Source organism: Dendronephthya gigantea, unplaced genomic scaffold (assembly GCF_004324835.1).
Source record: "Dendronephthya gigantea isolate DGI-Jeju-01 unplaced genomic scaffold, DenGig_1.0 000052F, whole genome shotgun sequence".
Classification (NCBI taxonomy): Eukaryota; Metazoa; Cnidaria; class Anthozoa; order Malacalcyonacea; family Nephtheidae; genus Dendronephthya; species Dendronephthya gigantea.
The window spans coordinates 170,707-190,988 of NW_021163062.1; the positions used below are offsets into that span (position 1 = coordinate 170,707).

Here is a 20,282-nt window from a genome sequence, read left to right on the forward strand (position 1 = left end):
ACTGCTCGGTTTTGCAGTCAGGTCTTCAAGAGGCAATTGAAGTTAATCTTCACCTCGTCTCGTGCCTTAATTTCACTGAACGTTTTATGCCCCCCTTCGTTTGGAAGTCTGCTAATTGGTTGCACCTATAATTTACTTTTGTCTTTTTTTTCGCAGTGATTTTTACCAGTGTTCTGGAAGTTGAACCCAGAGGCCAGTTAATTTCTCGAGTATTTGCAACGAAATTTTAATTTCTTATCTATACAATCTTTAACCATAGATCTCTCGAGAGGTAAATGTGGCCTTTGGTAAGTTTGGTAAGAGGGAAACCGGAGTACCCGGAGAAAAACCCTCCACCGAAATCGAAATGCCGAAGTTCCGAATCCTATTTCCGAAACAGCCGAAGTTCCGAAACTTAATGGGGCCCCTCAACCTAACTATTTACTCCTATTACAAAATACATCTATTTACAACTTATAACCTAAAAAAAGAACAATATGATCATTAAAAAACAAATGTCGCCGCCGAATATTTGAAACGCCATATTTGAAGGTTGAAATGGGAATTAGCGCGCGCAATGTCGTGTCAGATAAACCCAGATGTGGATTCTCAATCATGCCCTAAACCTAACTTAACCTATGGTGCATCCTATATCGCACCCTGGTGATCCTCCACAAACTGGGTTGCATGCCCCTATACGATTGTCCGTTAGTCAAACTCGCATCCAACCTTCTCAGAGACAACATTTTAAGCCTAAAAATGTCGCTCTTTTTGCATGATAGTGCGTCGCATACTTTAACGCATTTTCATTCCAACGTTAACACAATCTTATGTTCCCGCAGAATTACGATTTGTTGAAGTATTTAAGTACCATGTATTGACATCACGTATTTCAGCATCGGTTTCAATTTCATTGCATTTTTCGCCGCGATTGCGAGCGCTGCGTTTTAAAGTTGGTTCATCGACGACGCTTTAACGGTCTGAATGAACCCAGATCATGCATTAATGTCGTTGTCGGCCGAAACAGAAATTAAAGCTGTGTTTTAATCGTCCGTCAGTTGTTCCTAATTCAGACCGTGCGAACTCCACTTACTCCGGCGAAGATTTAAAGGCAAAAATCTTCATCCGAAAGTGCGCAGCGTGCAGCTGAAGACTCTCCGTTCCATATAAAAGAATACAGAACAGGTGCCTCAGCGCGAAAGATAATTACAACATGGTACTTAGCGCCACAACAATTTTTCAAATAGAAAAACGCTGTTAACCGGCGCTTATAACGTGGACCCCCATAAGACAGCTTTCAGTTTAGATCTGAATTCTAAGTGAAAAATATCTTGGAGCACAACGTTAACCGTACGCGTGCACTGCGATAACGCTCGTCCAACTGAGGATCAAGAATAGCCATGCAAACTGGATATTAGAAACCATGCAGTTTTCGGGAAAAAAATCAATGAACATTGGAAGCTGCATGTGTTCTTAGTCTTCATCAGACGCTCCTGGTGGTTGGAAAGACTGCGTGTGCTGCTTTTATTTTGAAGAGTCGTCGTCGATTACCAAGTTGGAATCAAAATCCGCCAACTCTTATTGCGCGATCGAAATTGAAAGCCTGGATTTATAATTTTAAATTTTGTCACGTTTTTGTTGTGAAAACAGCCATCATTATTGATGGTCCTAATTTTCTCAGATCAAAATGTATTATGCCAAACTTAGTTGAGGTATTATGCACCCTAATTTAAACCTCGCACATGCGACCGAGGAATCATGCACCTAACAATTAGACCTGAACTTTCAGTGTGAATATTGTTTATTCACTTCATTATTTCATCTCAGATTTTAACGTGAAAAATCATGCAGCAAATTTTGAAATTTCATGGGCACGACCAGGAGATCTCGAACCCAGACTTAATGATCTATTTGATATTTTATGCAAAGCTTATATGGAAGTTCTGGATTCGAGATTGAACTACAGTACCTATAGTACCTATAGTATGAACCTGAAAGTTTTTAGTCATCCTCTTCATTTTTAATCCAATGCAGCAGCTTAATTAGTGGTCGTTGTACATATCAGTGGTCGTCGATCGGTCGTCGTCGTCACGTCGTCCCTTGAAATCATCGTCGTCGTCTTCGACGTATTAATCCGTCATTTGTCTCATCTTTACACAATCCGATGAACATTCGAAGTCAATGATTAAATAAACCTTGCACAGTTCGTCCTTCTGAACTTCCGTTCAGTCGTTTCCAGAACCTCAGTTTCAGTTCGAATTCAGTCGTTTTCAGGCTTCAGTTAGTTTTCAGAACCTCAATTCGATTTTCACTTCTGAACTCCAGATTTTTAGAACAGCTTACAGCGTACGATTTAAATCAACACCAACGGTCACTCTGGCGTAGGAAGATCATCAATGCATGCATGTGGTTGCGTTAATTAGAATGTTCAGTTTAAGCGATTGGAAACTTCTAATCAGAACAAAGATGATTTCATTTTGTCCAATATCTTGATCTGATTGTTCACATGTTGTTTAATGGAGGACTTCATTTGCTTTTGATCCTCCATCATGGCTTATACTTCATGTTAAGATTGGATCATAAAGGCAATAACAATTCGCACGCAAAAGCATAATTTAGCTTGTATATAATTTTGTCCAAAAAAACTAATCCAAATATCGTATTGAAAATTATATTCAATTCCTTAAAGACGCTGTTATTCCTGCATATAGTCAGGAAACAAATTAATCCTAAAAATTATTAGCTTAAATGTTTGTTTTTGGTGCAAGCGAAATCATGAATGCTTGCGTGTTTTGTTCACTTTAAACCGATGCAGACTTGAGCATTATAATGTAAACCCCTTGCTTGCGTTCCCTTCAGAAATGACGCGTTGTTAAATTCCGACCCTCTGCATATAGCAAGGTCGATAAATAAGGACATAACATGACTGTAAGCATATAGCAAAGTCAGGTCCAAAATACGAGGAAGTACAAAACTCAGGAAGTACAAAAAGCACGTCTAGAATCTGGTCGTGAGCATATAGCTTGCTTTTACAGCGAGTCTTAGCCATGACCCGTACGCATCTATAGCAAAGGTCTGGGAACGAGTACAAATGCCAGTCAAAAGGACATCTCTAAAAATTCAAACATGTGAGACATTCTGCTCAATTTCCGAATACCTTCGAGGTTCCAGATGTGCTCTTGAAGTACGAGCCTTCATGAACACTCCAGGAACTTCATAGCTCAGTTGCTTGGACGCGCCCCGGACACTCGGCTGTGAACTCTCCCCGAATATCAGTCGAGCCCACAGGCCTCCCAAAAGATGAACACACGAACGGCGGCGCCTCCCCCCACATGCACACAACTGACACCCGGAGAAAATCAACATCACAGTCAATCATTCAAAGCATGCTCCGGTACAGGCGACTGAACTTCGAAGTCACTGGAGCATACACGAAGATTCCTACTTCAAAAGCACAACTGAAACCTCGAAAGCATTCAGAAATTGCACAAAAGGACAACAATGGACAAAAATGAAATAATCCCCATGCCCTCACCCCATTGAAGTCCAACTTGCTATCATCAATTTCCTTGCCCTTGAAAGTGGCACCTGCAATTTTTATTAGAAAACGTCTGACGCATTTGCGTGCACTTAAGGATCGCCTTTAATCACTTTTCTTAGAGCATAAACGCCCCCCTGCCCCCCCCCCCTTTTGGCGGTCTGGGTTGTACGGATGTACAGACGAAGAACAGTCAAAGCAAATATCGAGATGTGGCACGTTGTGCATTGGATTTGTCAAAAACCATAAATCTTGCGCCTACAACATTCCCGCTGTTTTGGCGAGTTGTTTTAACGAGGTTTACATTTGTGAAACCGATTTACAGAGTCTATATTGACAGAATTATAGACAGTCTTGTCTGAAATTAAAACCGATATAAAACATCGTGTATCTTGTTCTGATATAATATAAATTTTTGTTCCAAATTCTCGCGCGAATTGGAAGAAGTAGGCCCATAACACTGAAATTAAATTACTAAAGACTTAAAGACGACAATATCACGATTCAGAATACAAAGTGTTCGCTTTGATCTTCAAACTCAAACGAAACCAATTTATAAGTTCTCATCACCCGCATAAATAATCTACAGGGTGTCCCAAAAAAATGTCCCCTCTATTGAAATCAAGCTTTTGTTCGAATCTGATTGCCTTAATATTATGATAAACCCAATTGAAAGCAAGACGCTTTATTTGAATGCCTCAACCTAATAAATATGCTATTTACACACTACTGCGTTGATCATGCATTCAAATTCCAACAAAAGCTTCATTTCAATAGCGGGGACTTTTTTTTGGGACACCCTGTATTTACAAAGAAGACAAATCGACAAACCGATTACATGCATGCCCAAGGCCCATAGTCATAGAGAATTATATCTAAAATCTGGTCTCGCATGAACTAACCTTACACGTTGCCATTTCCCTTCAAATCTTGCGCTTTTTCTCCAGTTTTTGCTCTAAAGTGACAAGAAATGCCAGTGTGAGTTATAGAAAACGTATGATGGTTGAACTAGTCCAATATTTAGAAGATCTGTATTTTTACAAAGGCAGTCTGTATTACAAAGGTTAGCATGCATTCAAATTCAACAAAACGCGTTGATCCATAGCGGAGAACATTTAGAAATAGGTTGTTTTTAAGTATAAATACCTGTAGAGACGTAGTCATCAACAGCGCTAACAAGATAGACGCCTTGTTATCCCCCCACGTTCTCGCGGTTTTGAAGATTTTTCACAATACTATGTCCAAAACGTCTAGCCCTAACAAGCAAATGTTCAATAACGACTTTCTGTATCAAAGCACGCCCAACTCCTTTCCAAATTTCCCTCCTCACGTCATCAAATTCTCTGGCCCTAATTGGTCGGAAAAGGAATACATGCACGCTATTGTTTTAAACTGGACGAAGGTTTCAGTAATTTACTAATTTGCCTGTTTTATTTACATTTCAAAAGAATGAAAAGGTCTGTTAGGTTGGCTTAACTGTTGACACTCTTCAAGAAAGAAATCCATCTTGGATAAGACAGAATAAAATAACTTCCTGTACAAATTTGCAAAAGCAACGCAAAATGATGTAAATTAGTTAAATTGTAACTCGTTTTGTCGAAATTTGAAGGCTTACGTTCAGTAATTCCCAGCGATAGAACTACATGACTTCGTTTTTAAAAGTTTCACAACTGTGACGCAAAACTAAGACGAATTATTGGAAACAGGTATCAAAACTTACGCTGGTATATTACATGCCATTTGTATTTTGTACATATTTTTTGACTGCCCTAATTGCAGATACAGAACTTAAAAAATCTACTGAAATCGCATGCAAAAATGTAAGCCGTATGCTACAATTCTCAGATTTATTAAAACTCGTACAACTTAAAACAATGTTTTTAATAATTATACTAAACCATATTTTGGGCACTTGGTATAAAATAAATGCCAACATTTGTGAATACGTACAATGATATAACTTATGCATGAGACGTTTTACATAATATGGCTAAAAACATGATCAGTGTGCATGGTTATCTGCATGCATGAATACAGTCAAACTTTGCATGCATGTATATAGTGGGTTTCAATGAATATAGTGCAGTTCACTACCCTCCCACAACGGTCCAAATAAAAAGCTGCAAGCAAATTTTTGCGACAAATGGTACAGAAACGCATTCGTCGGTACAGAAACGCGAACGTTATGCGTATTAATTTTATCAGCATCGGTTTGGTTTGATTAAAGTGGCAGTCAAGTCCGTTCTGCTTATAACAATGTGACGACATGTTTTCAATTTTTCTGAACATAATTTCTACACTTAATATGTATATATGCATTTTGGACGCGTCGATTCAAAAATTGTAGATAATGAGATGAGATGATAATGAGGTGATAAACCTCATTCAGCTCCACTGTTCGAATTGCATTGGACGCGACTTAACTGCGATGTTTAACCCGGGCCATAAAAGCGTATCGAACCTAAATTGTGTTAGATATTCAAACTGCAGCACGTCGCATTTTAAAGACAATATGAGGTTCAAAATGTAAACGAGCCGTTTGTTTGGACTAGACTTCCACTTTAATGTGCTTGGCGCCCAGTGGTGAACTTAGCACGAGCAGATGTCATTCGTGACAATTGTCACTGATACATGCAGGGCACTTTTCGTCCCCTGAAAAATTTAAGGGGGGAGGGCACGTACCCTCTGTTTCCTATACGCCCCTGAATATATTTATCTATAGGCAACTATAACAAGTTATACTCTAGTCTGCCCCGACGTAAGTGTCTTTGAATGAGATTCGACGGAAAGATTTGTTTCTTTTTTCATTTCTGCTAGCTTGATTGCTTTCTTTATTGCTTCAAACAAACAATTCCCAGCGACATAATCATTATCAACCAAATTGACCAACATGTAGCTATCGTGAATAGTGTCGATTATCTCACGTGATTTTGATTCCTCGGGATATAGCCTTGCCCATTGGTGTTTCCACAGAGCAAATGCTTCATCCTGAAAGTAGAAAAAATAAAATTATAACGTGAAGTAAAAGGTCGTTTGCAAAGACGTTAGCTACAAATTTACACTAAGAAAATCCAAACTCGTGTAAGCCAGACCTACGCTAGTATGTAGTTTATAAACACAGCTTCTGTTGACTATATACATGCACATGCATGTTCCCCGTGTCATCAAACTACACGATACACAGACAACTCAGCAACAAATTGCATTTTCTCAGGATATATTTTCTTTTTTTAAAACAATGCAATCAAAATAACATCATACTATAGAAAACTTGGGAAGATTTTTAATGAACCTTTTTTATCCTTCAATACTGTTATTCAAACCGCAGGCTCTAAGTGATGTTGACCTAATAAGCATACTTTGGCCGGTATGGACCAATTCTGTGGTATGCTCGAGCCGTGATGATGTGAAAAATCAGGAAGTGTAAATGTTTTTACGATACTATAAAATTATGAAATATTGATTGTCGGTTTTTTGAGGCTTTTTGTCGAAAGAAGGGAAATCGACCTAGGTCTATAGCAAAGATACAACACATTAAACGTGTTTTTTTTCAATAGAGCAGGGAGATTAATTGAATAAAATCGACTTTTGTCATTCGGAAGAAGTGTGATTTGAATGATATTTAAGCATCTTTTGAAATAGGTGTAATGTTAATAAGATAGGTAACAGACATGTGAGGGGGACGCTTTGAAAGTAGTTTGAGATGTTGTAGAATTGTGAGTTTGTGTTTTAGTTTTTACGTGAATAAATCAGGAGTTAATCGGAAAAGAAGGGCTTCCTTACATAATTTATACACAGAACACCGAATTCGGCATACTTGATTTGGGTGAAACTTATTCAATACAGTGAAAATTGTTTAAAACCTAAATCGTCCAATTCATCGATCCCTAATTTGGCTGTTGCCGAAGAATAGGTTTATATCATATTACAAACTATAAAATTAGGTATAAAAAATAACAAATTACATGCAGATTGCTGCGATTGCAGACTATCCCAATTAACAAACTTTTAAACTTTATTTTCGTTATTTTTTAAACCAACAATGTTTTTATTCTAAGTTTCTAACTGACATTTTATAAAACAATGGAATTTAAATAATTTTTGTAGCTTGTTTTAAACAGTTACTTTAAAGATTCCAGAATCTTAAAACATGTCTTTTGTCCTTTTCACCTGCTTTTTTTAGTTTTCAAACCGTTGATAAGTTCAGGCACATACATGCAAGTTCTGCAAGTGTTTTACAATCTACAAACCGAATAAAACGCTATATACCTAGCTTGCAGGCTTGAATATATTACCTCATATATCATCTTATATTTTATTTATTTACATATTAAGATCGACATGTAACCAAAATCATTGTGATTATGCTGGTAAATCAGGTAATTGGCAAACAGTATTTACAAATTGAGTTCAAATTTCACCAACATTGTGAAATCAACATAGTATTTATGCTCTGCAACACACGATATCCAACAAGACATCCTTTTTCAATTAAGACACTCCGACGTCATTCGACATTGAAGTTGCGAACCATCACAACTTTACAACATTCAACGTTATTTATTCCTAAAAATAAATGCTGCAGTGCAGCTTGTTACGACGAAATGTTGTCTTGTAAATATGGATATTCTCCACGAGACATTTCGCTCTGCGTTATACGAAGTATTTTCGTTTGCATGGGAAGCTTGTGCAAAATTTTGTATTATTACATGATTTTTCGATAGCACGACTTTTGTGCTACTTGGCATATTCGTGAGTAATTTTTAAATGTCCATGCACAGGCTGTTCCTACCACATATAGACACCTCTTGGGATCTTAATAAAGAAATGGTATTAAACGAAGCAATCGCAAGGTTACGGAAGGATTCTTTCACAAAATGGACTGAAACTTTCAAAAATACAAGTCGGTATATTTTTAAATAAACTGTAAAGCCGATAGATGGTGTAGCGAATACTATACAGTGTAGCCAAGCGACTTCTCTCTGGCTGCTCACGGCTGCTCACTCACGTGAGATATTCCATCAGAAATAAAGACTTAATTGAGAAATCTTCTTACTGTTCCAAATCACAACTAATATTCCGCCGAATTTTCATATTCTGTTTAGATATGCTTTGTACATACACAGAATGCAGATTGTTTCCTGAACTGCATAAAAGAGTAATTCTACATCACAAAGCTCAGGAGTTGTGAATAATACGTACGATGGCAGCTTTTAAAGTAGTGACCGTGTGTCTATACGCGACATAATAATGAAATATAATATAAAATTATGATTAGTAGATCCAAATTTAAAGAGTATATACTTAAATAGATTAATTAGCCTGAAACAATCTATAGGACTTGCTGTATCAATGACACGAATGAAGTTACCGCAAGTTTATATGTAGACTGTAGAGTGTAAAAAAGACAGCTTTAGCCAGTCTTTAAGGGACATATGCAAAGACAGATTTTTGAAATTCTTAACAGTCCTTTAAGTTTCAGAAATGCTTTACAAGAAAATTGAACATCCTTCTTTTAGCTACTTTAGTGTTACGATTATTGGAGAAAATTTTATTAAATTTGGGTACGGTAAACATTTTTACAACATGACTTGTGTATTATTTTATTAATTCAGCGAAAAAGGAAGGCGAAAATGTAGTGAAAGATTTTAATTTCAAGTGAAGTGATGTGAGGTCATGATTGCAATGCCATGTATCATGCGAATATACGCAATACTTTAGCGAATAAAACTTTTTAAGACCCAAATATATAAGACAATATGCAGTAATAATGTAATATATAATAATATTCTACTTGCGTTTCTTTTTTAATATTACATTATATTAAGGACATTGAAAAATAAACTTCCCGCTTTGCTTGATCGCTCTAGGACTAGTTGCTTCTAGAACAAGTTGTTCTTTTGGTTTTGTATATAATAGATTTAAATTCGGAATTTATATTTTACCTCATGAAGTATAAATCAAACAAATACTACACCCGCTGGACACTATACGGAAGGGATCGCATGCATGCAATCAATCATCTTATAACCAATCCGTGAAGATATTTCTACTCGAAAAAGATGTCAGCATTTCAGCTGAAACACTTTGAGCGAGCGAGCTTTCAAAACCCAACCTCGAAAATACCTGACGAATGACGATAAAAGCAATAATCTCTTTAACTCATATTACCTTCCAGATCTGGAAACTAACAGGATCAACAACAGTGGGTTGAATAATCTCTTTGCCAGGAAATACTCCCCAAGTGACGGCAACAGGGGAAGCCAACTCTTCACTGATTATGTCAATCTCCCCCTACAAACATTAAAATGGACCAAAAAGAGAGTGAGCAGAGATATATAGTTATATTCAAAAGACGATACTGAACAAAAAATAATAAAAATAAAACACCGGACGTAAAAAATATATATAACAACATAGCAACAGAAGATAAACGAATAAATCAAAACATATCTATTGCAAACACAACAAAAAAAACTTATAGAATTGCAACTTCATTGTGTATATTCACGGGAAAACAAAATATTGCGCTGTCAGCCGAAATGTTAGCTCAAGTCAGCGGGAATGTTATAGAAGCTTAATTCAGCAGGAATTTTAGTTCAAAATCAGGAATGTTAGCTCAGGTCAGCAAGAATTTTAGTTCAATTCAGCAGGAATGTTAGCTTAAGTCAGCAGGAATGTTAGCTTAAGTCAGCAGGAATGTTAGCTCAAGGCAGCAGGAATGTTAGCTCAAGGCAGCAGGAATGTTAGCTCAAGGCAGCAGGGATGTTAGCTCAAGGCAGCAGGGATGTTAGCTCAAGGCAGCAGGGATGTTAGCTCAAGGCAGCAGGAATGTTAGCTCAAGGCAGCAGGGATGTTACAGTAACTCATTTTAGCAGGAATTTTAGTTCAAAGTCCGGAATGTTAGTTCAAGTGATACCCCGACTCGCAGTCACCATTATTAACATTTCTTTGGACAAGAAAGTTGATACACTTCCCTGACGATGCCCCATAATGGTCCCTCCAAAATATGGTCTTTTTGAATGTTTTAGTAAATACAACGGTTAAATTCAAAGCCGTTACAGACAGTGACAGACCATCGAGAGAATCAAGATATTATGAAACCTTTTATCATGGTAATTATTAATAAATTTCTCACTTTATGATCAACAACATGATAACTGACACCAGGATAGTCCATTTCTAAAACTTCCAATAACTTGTCAACAACTTCCTTTCTCGTGAAGAACTCCAAATACGCCTAAAATAGAATTTTAAACGTAGTTCATTCAATGTTTTCTTAATGTTTTCCTTAAACGTTACACTTAGACGTCGAGCTTTGAAGGCGAAATTATTTTTGCTTATTCGCACATATAAGGCAATACTGAGAACCTCCAGTACACACACTGTACTGTGCAAATGCATGTTTCTTAATCATTACGATCGTATTGTTATGATTAGCTCTATTAATAATTATCATTATATAATATGCAGTGTTTTATTGACGAATCCGCCATTTTGAAAAGCGATAATAACACATCTGCGATTATTCATGATAGTAAAACATGTGCGATTATCGTGTTTGATCCATCGATCTGGAATCACTAAGGGGGATAAAAAAATTTTCATTTATATCATTCTCAACACTCAAAAAAATTCCATATTTCCGCGCATCCATGTATTATTCTCTATTTAAAACTCGCATAAAATCACATAAATGATAAAATAATACGTTTGTATTTACTGATTTGCTACCTTTTGATAAACGTATCCACCAGCTCCTCCCCAACCGAAAACTGGATCAGTTGACTTGGCAGCATTAGCATGTGGTTGACTGTTAATAGTCAACACTCCACTACGATTTACCTCCACAAGATCATCTGAAACCTCTGACGTCTCAGGTGCCAAATCATCTTCATTCCAGGGAAGCATGGTTACCTAAAGAACAACCAAATTAATTAAAGATGCGGATTTAAACGGCTGAATTATTGAAAACCATCAAAACCGTTTATGTCAAATCATTCTGTGATGAAGAGTTGATGAATAATAGTTCGATAGACATACAGATAGAATGACAGACACAGACAAACAGACATGCATACATATAGAATGATAGACAAAGATAAACAGACATAGGGTACAGATAGAATGACAGACACAGACACAGATAAAATGACAGGCACAGACAAACAGATAGAATGACAGACACAGGTAAACAGACATACAGATAGAATGACAGACACAGACACGGACAGACGGAATAACAGACAGACACCTTTGATCCGTTGACATTCTTCTCTCCACTGATATAACAGACAAAGACATCATAAACATCTTGAACAGAACTCAACTCTTCACCCCACATTTTTAACAAGGTCTCCTTCTTCGTTCTGTTTCGCAAATAGAACAAATGGTAATCACTGAGATCACCAAATGATGCCGCAGCCGAGTCTCCCCATCGACTGTTCGGAAACTCATCCCATTCGGACGTGCGATGTACATAACTCTTTGTTCGCGATGCCCAAAATATTGGACGAACTTCTTCCTTGATTCGCTTCACGTTCGCTGAAGGTTTCCAAGGTAACGAACGTGCGTACAGTGGCTCAAGTGACCATAATTTAGTCTGTTTCAAAATTTCAGTCGTTGCAACCTATAAGTATACAATCTTAGGTTTAATTGAACCCCGACCATGCAGGATGACTGCGACAAATTAAAACTACAAATCGTTTCCTCACAATAATTAACTGTATTTAAAAATATTTTTTATCACTAGCCATTTTTTCATATCAGAAATATCTTTAAATAATAATAATTGTCTTTGAAAGGGCACGGAGATTCCCAAACTAACAAAAACCAAAGCTTTCGACACCCGGGGCGGGATGTATCAAGCCCGTCTAGCTTAAACGGTGGATAAGTCAAATGTTAATAACACTCTTATACATCTTACTTGAATGAGTCAACTTGAATATTATGCACTGAATATGTAATTGTAAACAGTATCTTTGTAAAAGGTTAAAAACATTTAGTTCGATTGTTAAATAAAACGATAGACTTGCTTTCCATTTTAAACTCAACTAAAGTGTACGCCAGCCTCTAACAATTATACCAAAAAGAACTACCAGGTACTCGTGAAGACAATAATGGCGTTGAATCGCTATTGTGAAATACCTCGCGGTTCAAAGTATAGAAGTGAATCCCAGGTACAAGCCCACTAGAGAAAAGTTCGTTGACCATTTTAATGGTATAGTCTACACCATATGTACGGATAGCCAAATCATCGTCTTTGATTGGTTGGATTGCTTCAAGAATTTCCTTTGGTATATCGAGTTTCGATAGTTTAACTAGATGTCGCAGAGAATCGTAACTCTAAAAGATCCGTTAAAATATTGAAGTACATCTATAGATACGGCATATTTGTAGCGACTTTATAAAAAAAAAGTTAGCTGAATAGGAGAAAAACGAGCCGGGAAAGAATCATCTAAAACCGTCTACAATAAAAACAATGATTCTTGTGGGTAAGTAGCTAAATCAATCCATTAGTTTATAATCCACGAACTTTAGTGAGTCAAACAAACCTGAATAGGCATGACTCCGGGTATGATAGGTACATCAATACCAATCTCACGACAATCTTCAACAAACTTAAGAAATGTTTTGGCTTCAAAGAAAAGCTGGGTAATGATAAAGTCCGCACCAGCGTCAACTTTTTCCTTTAAATGTGTCAAATCTTCCTCGTAACTACTACAGTCAGGATGGCCTGTCGGGTAACCTGGAAAATGTTTCACTTTTTAGATATTGCTTTTTAGATTTTCTGATATCCAACGTATGGTCATGTAGATTTTAGACTTTAACTAGCTGGGGCCGGTTCTACGAAGGCTGCATGGATAGCGCTATCCACCAGATAGTGATTTTTTTAACTTTACAAGAAACAATTAGTAAAAAGGATCCTTAATTTAGGAATACGAAGTTTTAATCAAAGTTTCAGCCAACAACGGGCGATTTTAGAGCGATTAAAAAATCCACTATCCAGTGGATAGCGCTATGGAGTACAATTATTTCATTAATTGTACTGCAGTACATAGATACAACAGATTTTGCTAAACTAAACATACAACCTAAACAGCCCTGGAGGAACTAAAAGAGGCCAGAAAGGTGAACGAAAATGCTGCCAAAAGTACAAAATAATGTACAAAAGTCCGACAGGACTGTAATCCCACAAGAAACTATCGTGTTTGCATTAAAAATTACGTCCGAAAAGTTCGCGATAAAGCGAAACGAAAGTTGTAGGATTATTATTATGCTAATAATACACAAATAATCATGGTGGCGAGTCCAAACTGGCAAAATTTTAAAACATCACGGGTACTATTAATCCCTAATAATTATTGTACTCGCCATCGCATGATTACCTTCAAATACATAAGTAAAATGGAAGGGTCTGTATATAAACCGTAGTATGTCGTACTTGCTTTCTTGCTGGCAGTAAATTCTAGGCGTTATCCAAAAATAATTTATTTCTACTATTATTTCTTCACATCTTTCTTTGATGTTGAAATGTTCGAAGTAACATTAGCAAGTTGCCAGTCTACGAGCCTCATAAATAGCCTAGAATGGCCTACTAGACCCCTACGCAGACGTGTATTTTAAATGTATTGTTATATATGTACCACTTCGTGCTTACTTCATACGAAAGAAAGCCTGCCTCCCCCCCCCTCTGTGTTAATCAAATAGATTCTAAATCATTGCTAACCTGCGACACAAATCGTAAAAGAATCACCGAACTCTTGTCTGATGTGTTTTACCAGGTCAGCAGCATACACCAAATTCTCATCCACCACTTCAAAATCTTCACCATGAGGGGGGTCTTAAATGGAAAAGAAAAATTCAAAAAAGCGCAATTACGGATAGCTATGATTACAGACAGTCTACAGGTTTTGCTATAGTCTGAGAAATATTATAAATGCATCACAATCAAATTTGAAGTATTGCGTATATCGGTAATTTTCTCTTTAACACATGCACACGCGCTAACGGTTAAAGTTTTGCAATATCGACTGGCACGAATACTGACCAGGATATCTGCAATGTCAAATGCATTGGGGATTTGAGCCTCTCTACTCTTGATGTTCTTTTTATGAGTAACACTGCGTGTAGAATTCTGCGTTTCTGTCAATTTAAATCACCCGGGCGAACCTGTCTGGATGAAATTAAAGGGTCTTCCTTTCGAGAGGAAATGATACACATTTCAAATTCACGCACAGAACATTTGAGAAAAATGTGTCAAAAACCCTCTGGCAGGAATCAGACCGAAGGAGGACAGTCGACATTTTTTTCTCATGAACTGTTCCTGGCTTCAATGTGAAATGTGTATGATTTCCACTGGATGATAAAACAACCGCTCAGCGCACCTCCTCTCAAAGCAAGAATATTTCTTATGCCCATTGATTTCGCTTTGTATAAATGCTTCGTAATAGTTTCCCTCGTTTCATTCGCACAAGTAATATGCAACATAATCTCCACGCCACAGTAGTTCAACGCAGCACCAGCAATTTGCATTGAGCTTGTTTCCTTATCACCGCCTGGGTCACCAGCGGCATGCCACGTGATGTCACAAAATAATGGAGAGCTTGCCGAAAACCTAGTAACAGAAAATAGTCTCGGAAAAGTGGTAAATAAAACTCGCATGGCATACCACAATATCATGCGGCACTTATCTTTACATCATTAGAGATTTGCTGGACGTGATGTAAAATCTAACATTTTTATGAGAATAATAGGATGAACAGTAATAATATAACAATAACAATTTTTTTCTTATTTTGTGCGAATATCTATAATAATAATAATCAAACGCGCATTACAATATACTTATACAATAATAATATTATAAGAATTAAGCTAAAATATTCAATTTACCTAGTTTATACATTAAAAATAAATTTAGAAAAATAGAGAACATGCGTTAAATTTATCTACTGAAAAGCTATATCTTGAATATATAATATTATAATATTATACGGCAATAAAGAAATCATTTGCACTGCAAACAAAAAAGGATGAATTCATGTTAGAATTAAATTTGATTTCAAATTTTTTTGCCATTTTCGTTTTCATTTCGCCATGTTTTTCATCCCTCAATGGATTGCTGGTTCATTCCGGAAGTTCCGCTCGATTACTGGTCGTTAATGGCTGCTGAAAATTACTTTAGACAAATCTCGAGGCGTATCACCTCACCGAGAGTGATACTTGCCATACAATATCGTTAAGAAACCATGTATGTTACGTTCATTTCGTATTAATGTGTTTTTTATCTGAATTTTTTTATGCATGCATCCATGCAATAATGAAAATTTATACAGGAGTACAAGAGTTCGTTTTCTCAATTAACAACCTAGAATTTTCGTTATCCACTGGCAACAAGCTCGGTCGCCGGCGACGACCATGCACACCACACGGAAGGTGGTGAATATAGAGGCAGGCGGTGTGAACTCTATCCTTGGGAGTGTATTTTGGTTTTGTTCCGCACATTGTTTTATAAAACAAAAGCAATTACCATTTTGTTTTTAAACACGTCAGGGTTACAGGTTTAGACCGAGGTTTAAGTTTAGAGTTATAGTTGTATCTCAATATAGTTTAAAGTTCCAATAACCATTCAAAACCTTGCCGACCAATGCAAAAGGGATTTCGCTTTTCGACATTTTTTATTAGAGATAATCCTTCACTCCATCGTGTCTAATATTTTCTTGGAGTTTATAAAAAAAGAGAACTGATTTCCAACAAAAAATAAGTAACTGTATAGATCCGAGGCTCTCAGAAAATATCATTGCAAAGTTTGATTTCAAGATGTTTTAAAATGCGGGGAATATAGCCTGGCAAAGTTTGCAAATTTGTATACTTTTTTACGAAAAACGGAAATTGAACTGTGATTTGAACTGTCATATTAGTTTAACCGTACTTTTCTAGTTTTCCAATCAAGTTTGCCGCCCCGGCTGGCGTTCTTGGCGGGAAAAACTCCAGCGAGAAGAATTTCTTCTCTAATCCCATACTTTGTTTGATTTTCTCGATGAGAGAGAGTGGTGTCGATGTTCCTGACGACGGCGAGGGACATTTTCTCTTCGTCAGGACACCACTTTCGAATGAGTCTTGTACCATCATTTAGAAAACTCTACAAAGAAAACCAAAATGATCAATAACTACCTCTGATGAATACTATAGATGTAACTTTAAGATAATATACCGCGCTGTTTCATTGCCGCAAATTCATAGTTTGCTTTTTGATTCTTCGATGTCGGCTCTTCCTATCATTGCGAAGCAGATTTTGCCAAGCGTCGGATTGTTCACCCGCCAATAGGGAACGTGAGCTGGGTTTAGACCGTCGTGAGACAGTCTAAATGAATGGTTGTTGCAATAGTAATTCCTGCTCAGTACGAAAGGAATCGCAGATTCAGACAATTGGCTCATGCACTTGCCTGAAAAGACAATGGTGCGAAGCTGCTACCATCTGTTGGATTATGATTGAACGCCTCTAAATCAGAATCCGGGCTGTGCTAGAACAAAACGCTGTGTTTTCTTAGGAAGTCGCATTTAATCAATTCTTTAACTAGAATTTCCGTTGATTACTCTGTGAACTGCTAACGCGTGAAAATAAAGATGAAATTATGTAGACATAGCGTGTAGCGTGCATCAGTACAGCAGTCCTATACATTGGGATGCAGGCAATCAATGATTTTTCATTGCAGAAAGCCAACATAAAGTTGATACCTGCACAAAGCCAGCGTTAGGACGACCTATTCACCAAGACTGATCGTGAACTCATACGTTATATTTGACGACTTAGTTTTTATCTCAGGCAAATCCGGCTCTTATAAAGCCTTGGCTTAAGTCTGTAATCCCAGATTATTACGGAATATAAAACAGTACGGTCAAATTTTAAATCCTAATTAGCTTTGGGGCATACTGAAATATGTCCTAAACACGAAATACTACTGGAAAGTTCTCTTTCAAACTGAAAAACTTATAGCTAAAATTATTTTTTGTTAAGAATGATAAATTATGTTTGTATACATAGATAAGCAATTTCAAGCTTAAATAAAGTACTCAATTCTATAATTTTACACCTCATTCACACACGTGTTATTTAAGTTTTAACAAATTAACACATTCGTGTTTGCGTGGGATGTTATTCAAAGTTTTGACTTAACCACAATGTGTCATCCGATTTTTAATCAAGCGCGTGTTCATAATGCGATAACTTGAAGTAATACACACGTGTGTGTGGGACTTAATTCACATTAGGCATTACTCTGCTTTACATACTCTGGTATGGCAAAAGAGGAAGTTACTAACAGGAGAGTTATAACCGAAAAGTAGTTTAGATCACGCCTAAACATCGTCCTCTCTTCACAACGGCGGCGCCCATTTTTCCCAATGAGAATTACTCCGCATGAGGTCATATATAATGAGGGTTCTGCAGTACCATTTGCAATAACTTTGTGTTCACAAATATGTTTATGAAGAGAGTTGTTTCCAAAAACCTCCAAATTTTGTAACTTCAGTCTTACATTTTAGTGAAAGGGGCAGATAAATTATAGATACTTTCTATTCCTGTCAACTTTGACACTACAATTTTTTAAAGGAAAATATTGCAAAAACGTTACAGACTTTCCAAAACTGACATCATCACTCTCTTTATAGTCAGAATTGTGAAGGCTAGAACATTTTAGAAATTTTCTGTGATTCTCTAAAATTTTTATACTGTTAAAAAGAGAGTTACTTATGTTAGAGATAGGAATCATCGGCAGAGTTGAAATTAGGCATGGTCATTGGGAAAAGAGGTGTGGTTTGGACCAGGCCAAAATTTAAATCTCCAAAATCATAACTCTCTAAAGTAAGTCTTCGCTTTATAACTCTCCATTTGGCTGGCTACGCTAAGACTATGAGGAGCATTTAAGCGGCCCATTAAACAAAAATACTTCACCCTGAATGTAGCACCTAGGTATTATTCAGTATAGTATATAGTATAAAATTCAGTATAGTATATAGTATTGACATGGCTTTAAATAACAAGTCATGCAATGCCTAAGGCAATATAATTATGGATGGATTTGTCTTCCATGTCCCTTCTGACAATCCTAATGGACTCTGTGCAGTTCATCACTGATCAAATACCCTGCTTAATAGTACAATGTGTTAAATCTCAAGATGTTCATTTTCAGATGTAATGATGGTATATTGTTACAGTGTTCACAAATGAGTCAAATATAAGCATTCAATGGTTCTCCTTTAAACTACAGCACTTAAGGATTTGTAGAATCCTCAAGTGCTGTAAAAAAATTGTTGCATGGCTGCTTCTTGTCATAAAAAAGTAAAGTGGGATCTTTTTAAATGAAGTTTCAGTTGTGTAACATGCATGTTTTTGTTCCTATATAACAAAACACTTAATGTAAACTACCTCAGGAAATAGTGAGTTTTGTTTTCCCTCGAGTCTCAATGTTTTCAGACCCTTGGGAAAACAAAACTCGCTATTTCCCTTGGGAGCATACATTAAGAGTATAATAATATGTGTATTCTATTTGGTCACAAACAGTATCAGAATGAAACAATAAATTCCTATGTTTGTCTAATATTGAGTCTAAAATCTAGAATAAAGCCAGAAATTTTTTAAACTGATATGATTTCTGTGATAATTAACTATTACAACACATACAAACATATATCATATGCTAGTTCACTAACCCCTTGGCCTAAAAAATAAAGTAAAGCCCCCATTTTATGAATATATATTAATACTCATCTTATGATACAAAAATCAATGAAAAATTGAAGATGTTGTTGGAGGAAGAGACCCAGACCTTCAAAACAACCATATATTGAATGTAGATGTAAGATTACATCAGCCATTATGATTGGATATGACAGGAGTGATGTGTGTCATAAATTACCAATAATGATTAAAAAAAACACGGTATTAATGTGCCTTTTGTTTGCTTCCAGACCAGATTAGGCACACCAGATGGGTCAGAAAAGCACGCAGATGCAAAGCAACGCATGGACATGGTTGTATCCGAATGTGAAATATTCAAATAACTATTGTTTCACCACAATCAATGTGAATTGCGTTAGCCGTATTAAAATAAAATACACACAGCTCTTGGCAGTGCTCTACAATAATCTTCCAAAAATGTACAGGCCCCTGTTTATGAGTAATTTTTTTTATTCGTCAAATATAAATATAAAATTGCAATCGAAATGCAAACCTCGAAATTCTATTCAATAATCAAACCGGTTTGAACCTGTTGTCAGGCCCTGAAATACAGGGACAACTTGATACTCCGTTATACAAATATATATTATAATAGTATCAGGAAAGATTTAATATAACACGCGATATCTACTTACATCTTACATAACATTCTTTTAGATTTAAACAGAGCTTTCCACCTCAACTTTTGCACTTTAACCTTGAGTAATTCTGTACGTGACTGCAGCAGTCCGTGGTTCAGTGCTATGCCAGTATGCCTGCTATGGTACACGTGTTCGCAATTGTTTCATCAGTGTTCCATGTGATAGTGTTACGACCTGGGAAAATTACTGGCACGATTTGCTGGTTAAATAAGCTTGAAGTTTAACTTCAGAATTATCTTTGTCTTAAAAGCCTATGATTTCTTTTATTAAAAATCATCCAAAGAAGTCACGATATTTCTATATAAATACTATGGATTTTTTAAAGTTATTCATTCATTACGATTGAGCCCGAGAATTCAAAACAAAGCTCAGGAAAAAGTCA

At 36.5% G+C, this 20,282-nt stretch overlaps 1 protein-coding gene across 3 annotated transcripts; it reads right to left on the bottom strand.

Annotated features, from left to right (window-relative positions):
- Positions 1–5,338: 5,338 nt before the first annotated feature.
- LOC114528959 (methylenetetrahydrofolate reductase-like) lies at positions 5,339–20,228 on the bottom strand. 3 transcript variants are annotated; one of them, XM_028550670.1, is made up of 11 exons: positions 19,895–20,228; positions 16,452–16,661; positions 14,905–15,134; positions 14,247–14,360; positions 13,072–13,265; positions 12,665–12,862; positions 11,772–12,146; positions 11,252–11,434; positions 10,656–10,757; positions 9,689–9,811; positions 5,339–6,505 (listed from the first exon to the last, which is right to left on the bottom strand). In XM_028550670.1, the coding sequence occupies exons 2-11, from the start codon at positions 16,649–16,651 to the stop codon at positions 6,254–6,256; spliced, it is 1,971 nt and encodes a 656-aa protein (XP_028406471.1). In that variant the 5' UTR covers positions 16,652–16,661; positions 19,895–20,228; the 3' UTR covers positions 5,339–6,253. The 3 variants fall into 3 exon arrangements, with proteins under 3 accessions (XP_028406471.1, XP_028406469.1, XP_028406470.1); XM_028550668.1 differs by lacking the exon at positions 19,895–20,228 and adding an exon at positions 16,966–18,888; XM_028550669.1 differs by lacking the exon at positions 19,895–20,228 and having other exon boundaries at positions 16,452–16,856.
- Between the last annotated feature and the right edge of the window lie 54 nt (positions 20,229–20,282).

Excerpts from the sequence above, each read along its gene's own strand:
- LOC114528959 (XM_028550670.1), bottom strand. The coding sequence starts at position 16,651 with ATGATGGTACAAGACTCATTCGAAAGTGGTGTCCTGACGAAGAGAAAA. Across the intron at positions 15,135-16,451 it reads TTGATTGGAAAACTAGAAAA|GTTTTCGGCAAGCTCTCCAT; the intron begins GTACGGTTAAAC and ends TTCTGTTACTAG. Across the intron at positions 12,863-13,071 it reads CCGGAGTCATGCCTATTCAG|AGTTACGATTCTCTGCGACA; the intron begins GTTTGTTTGACT and ends CGGATCTTTTAG.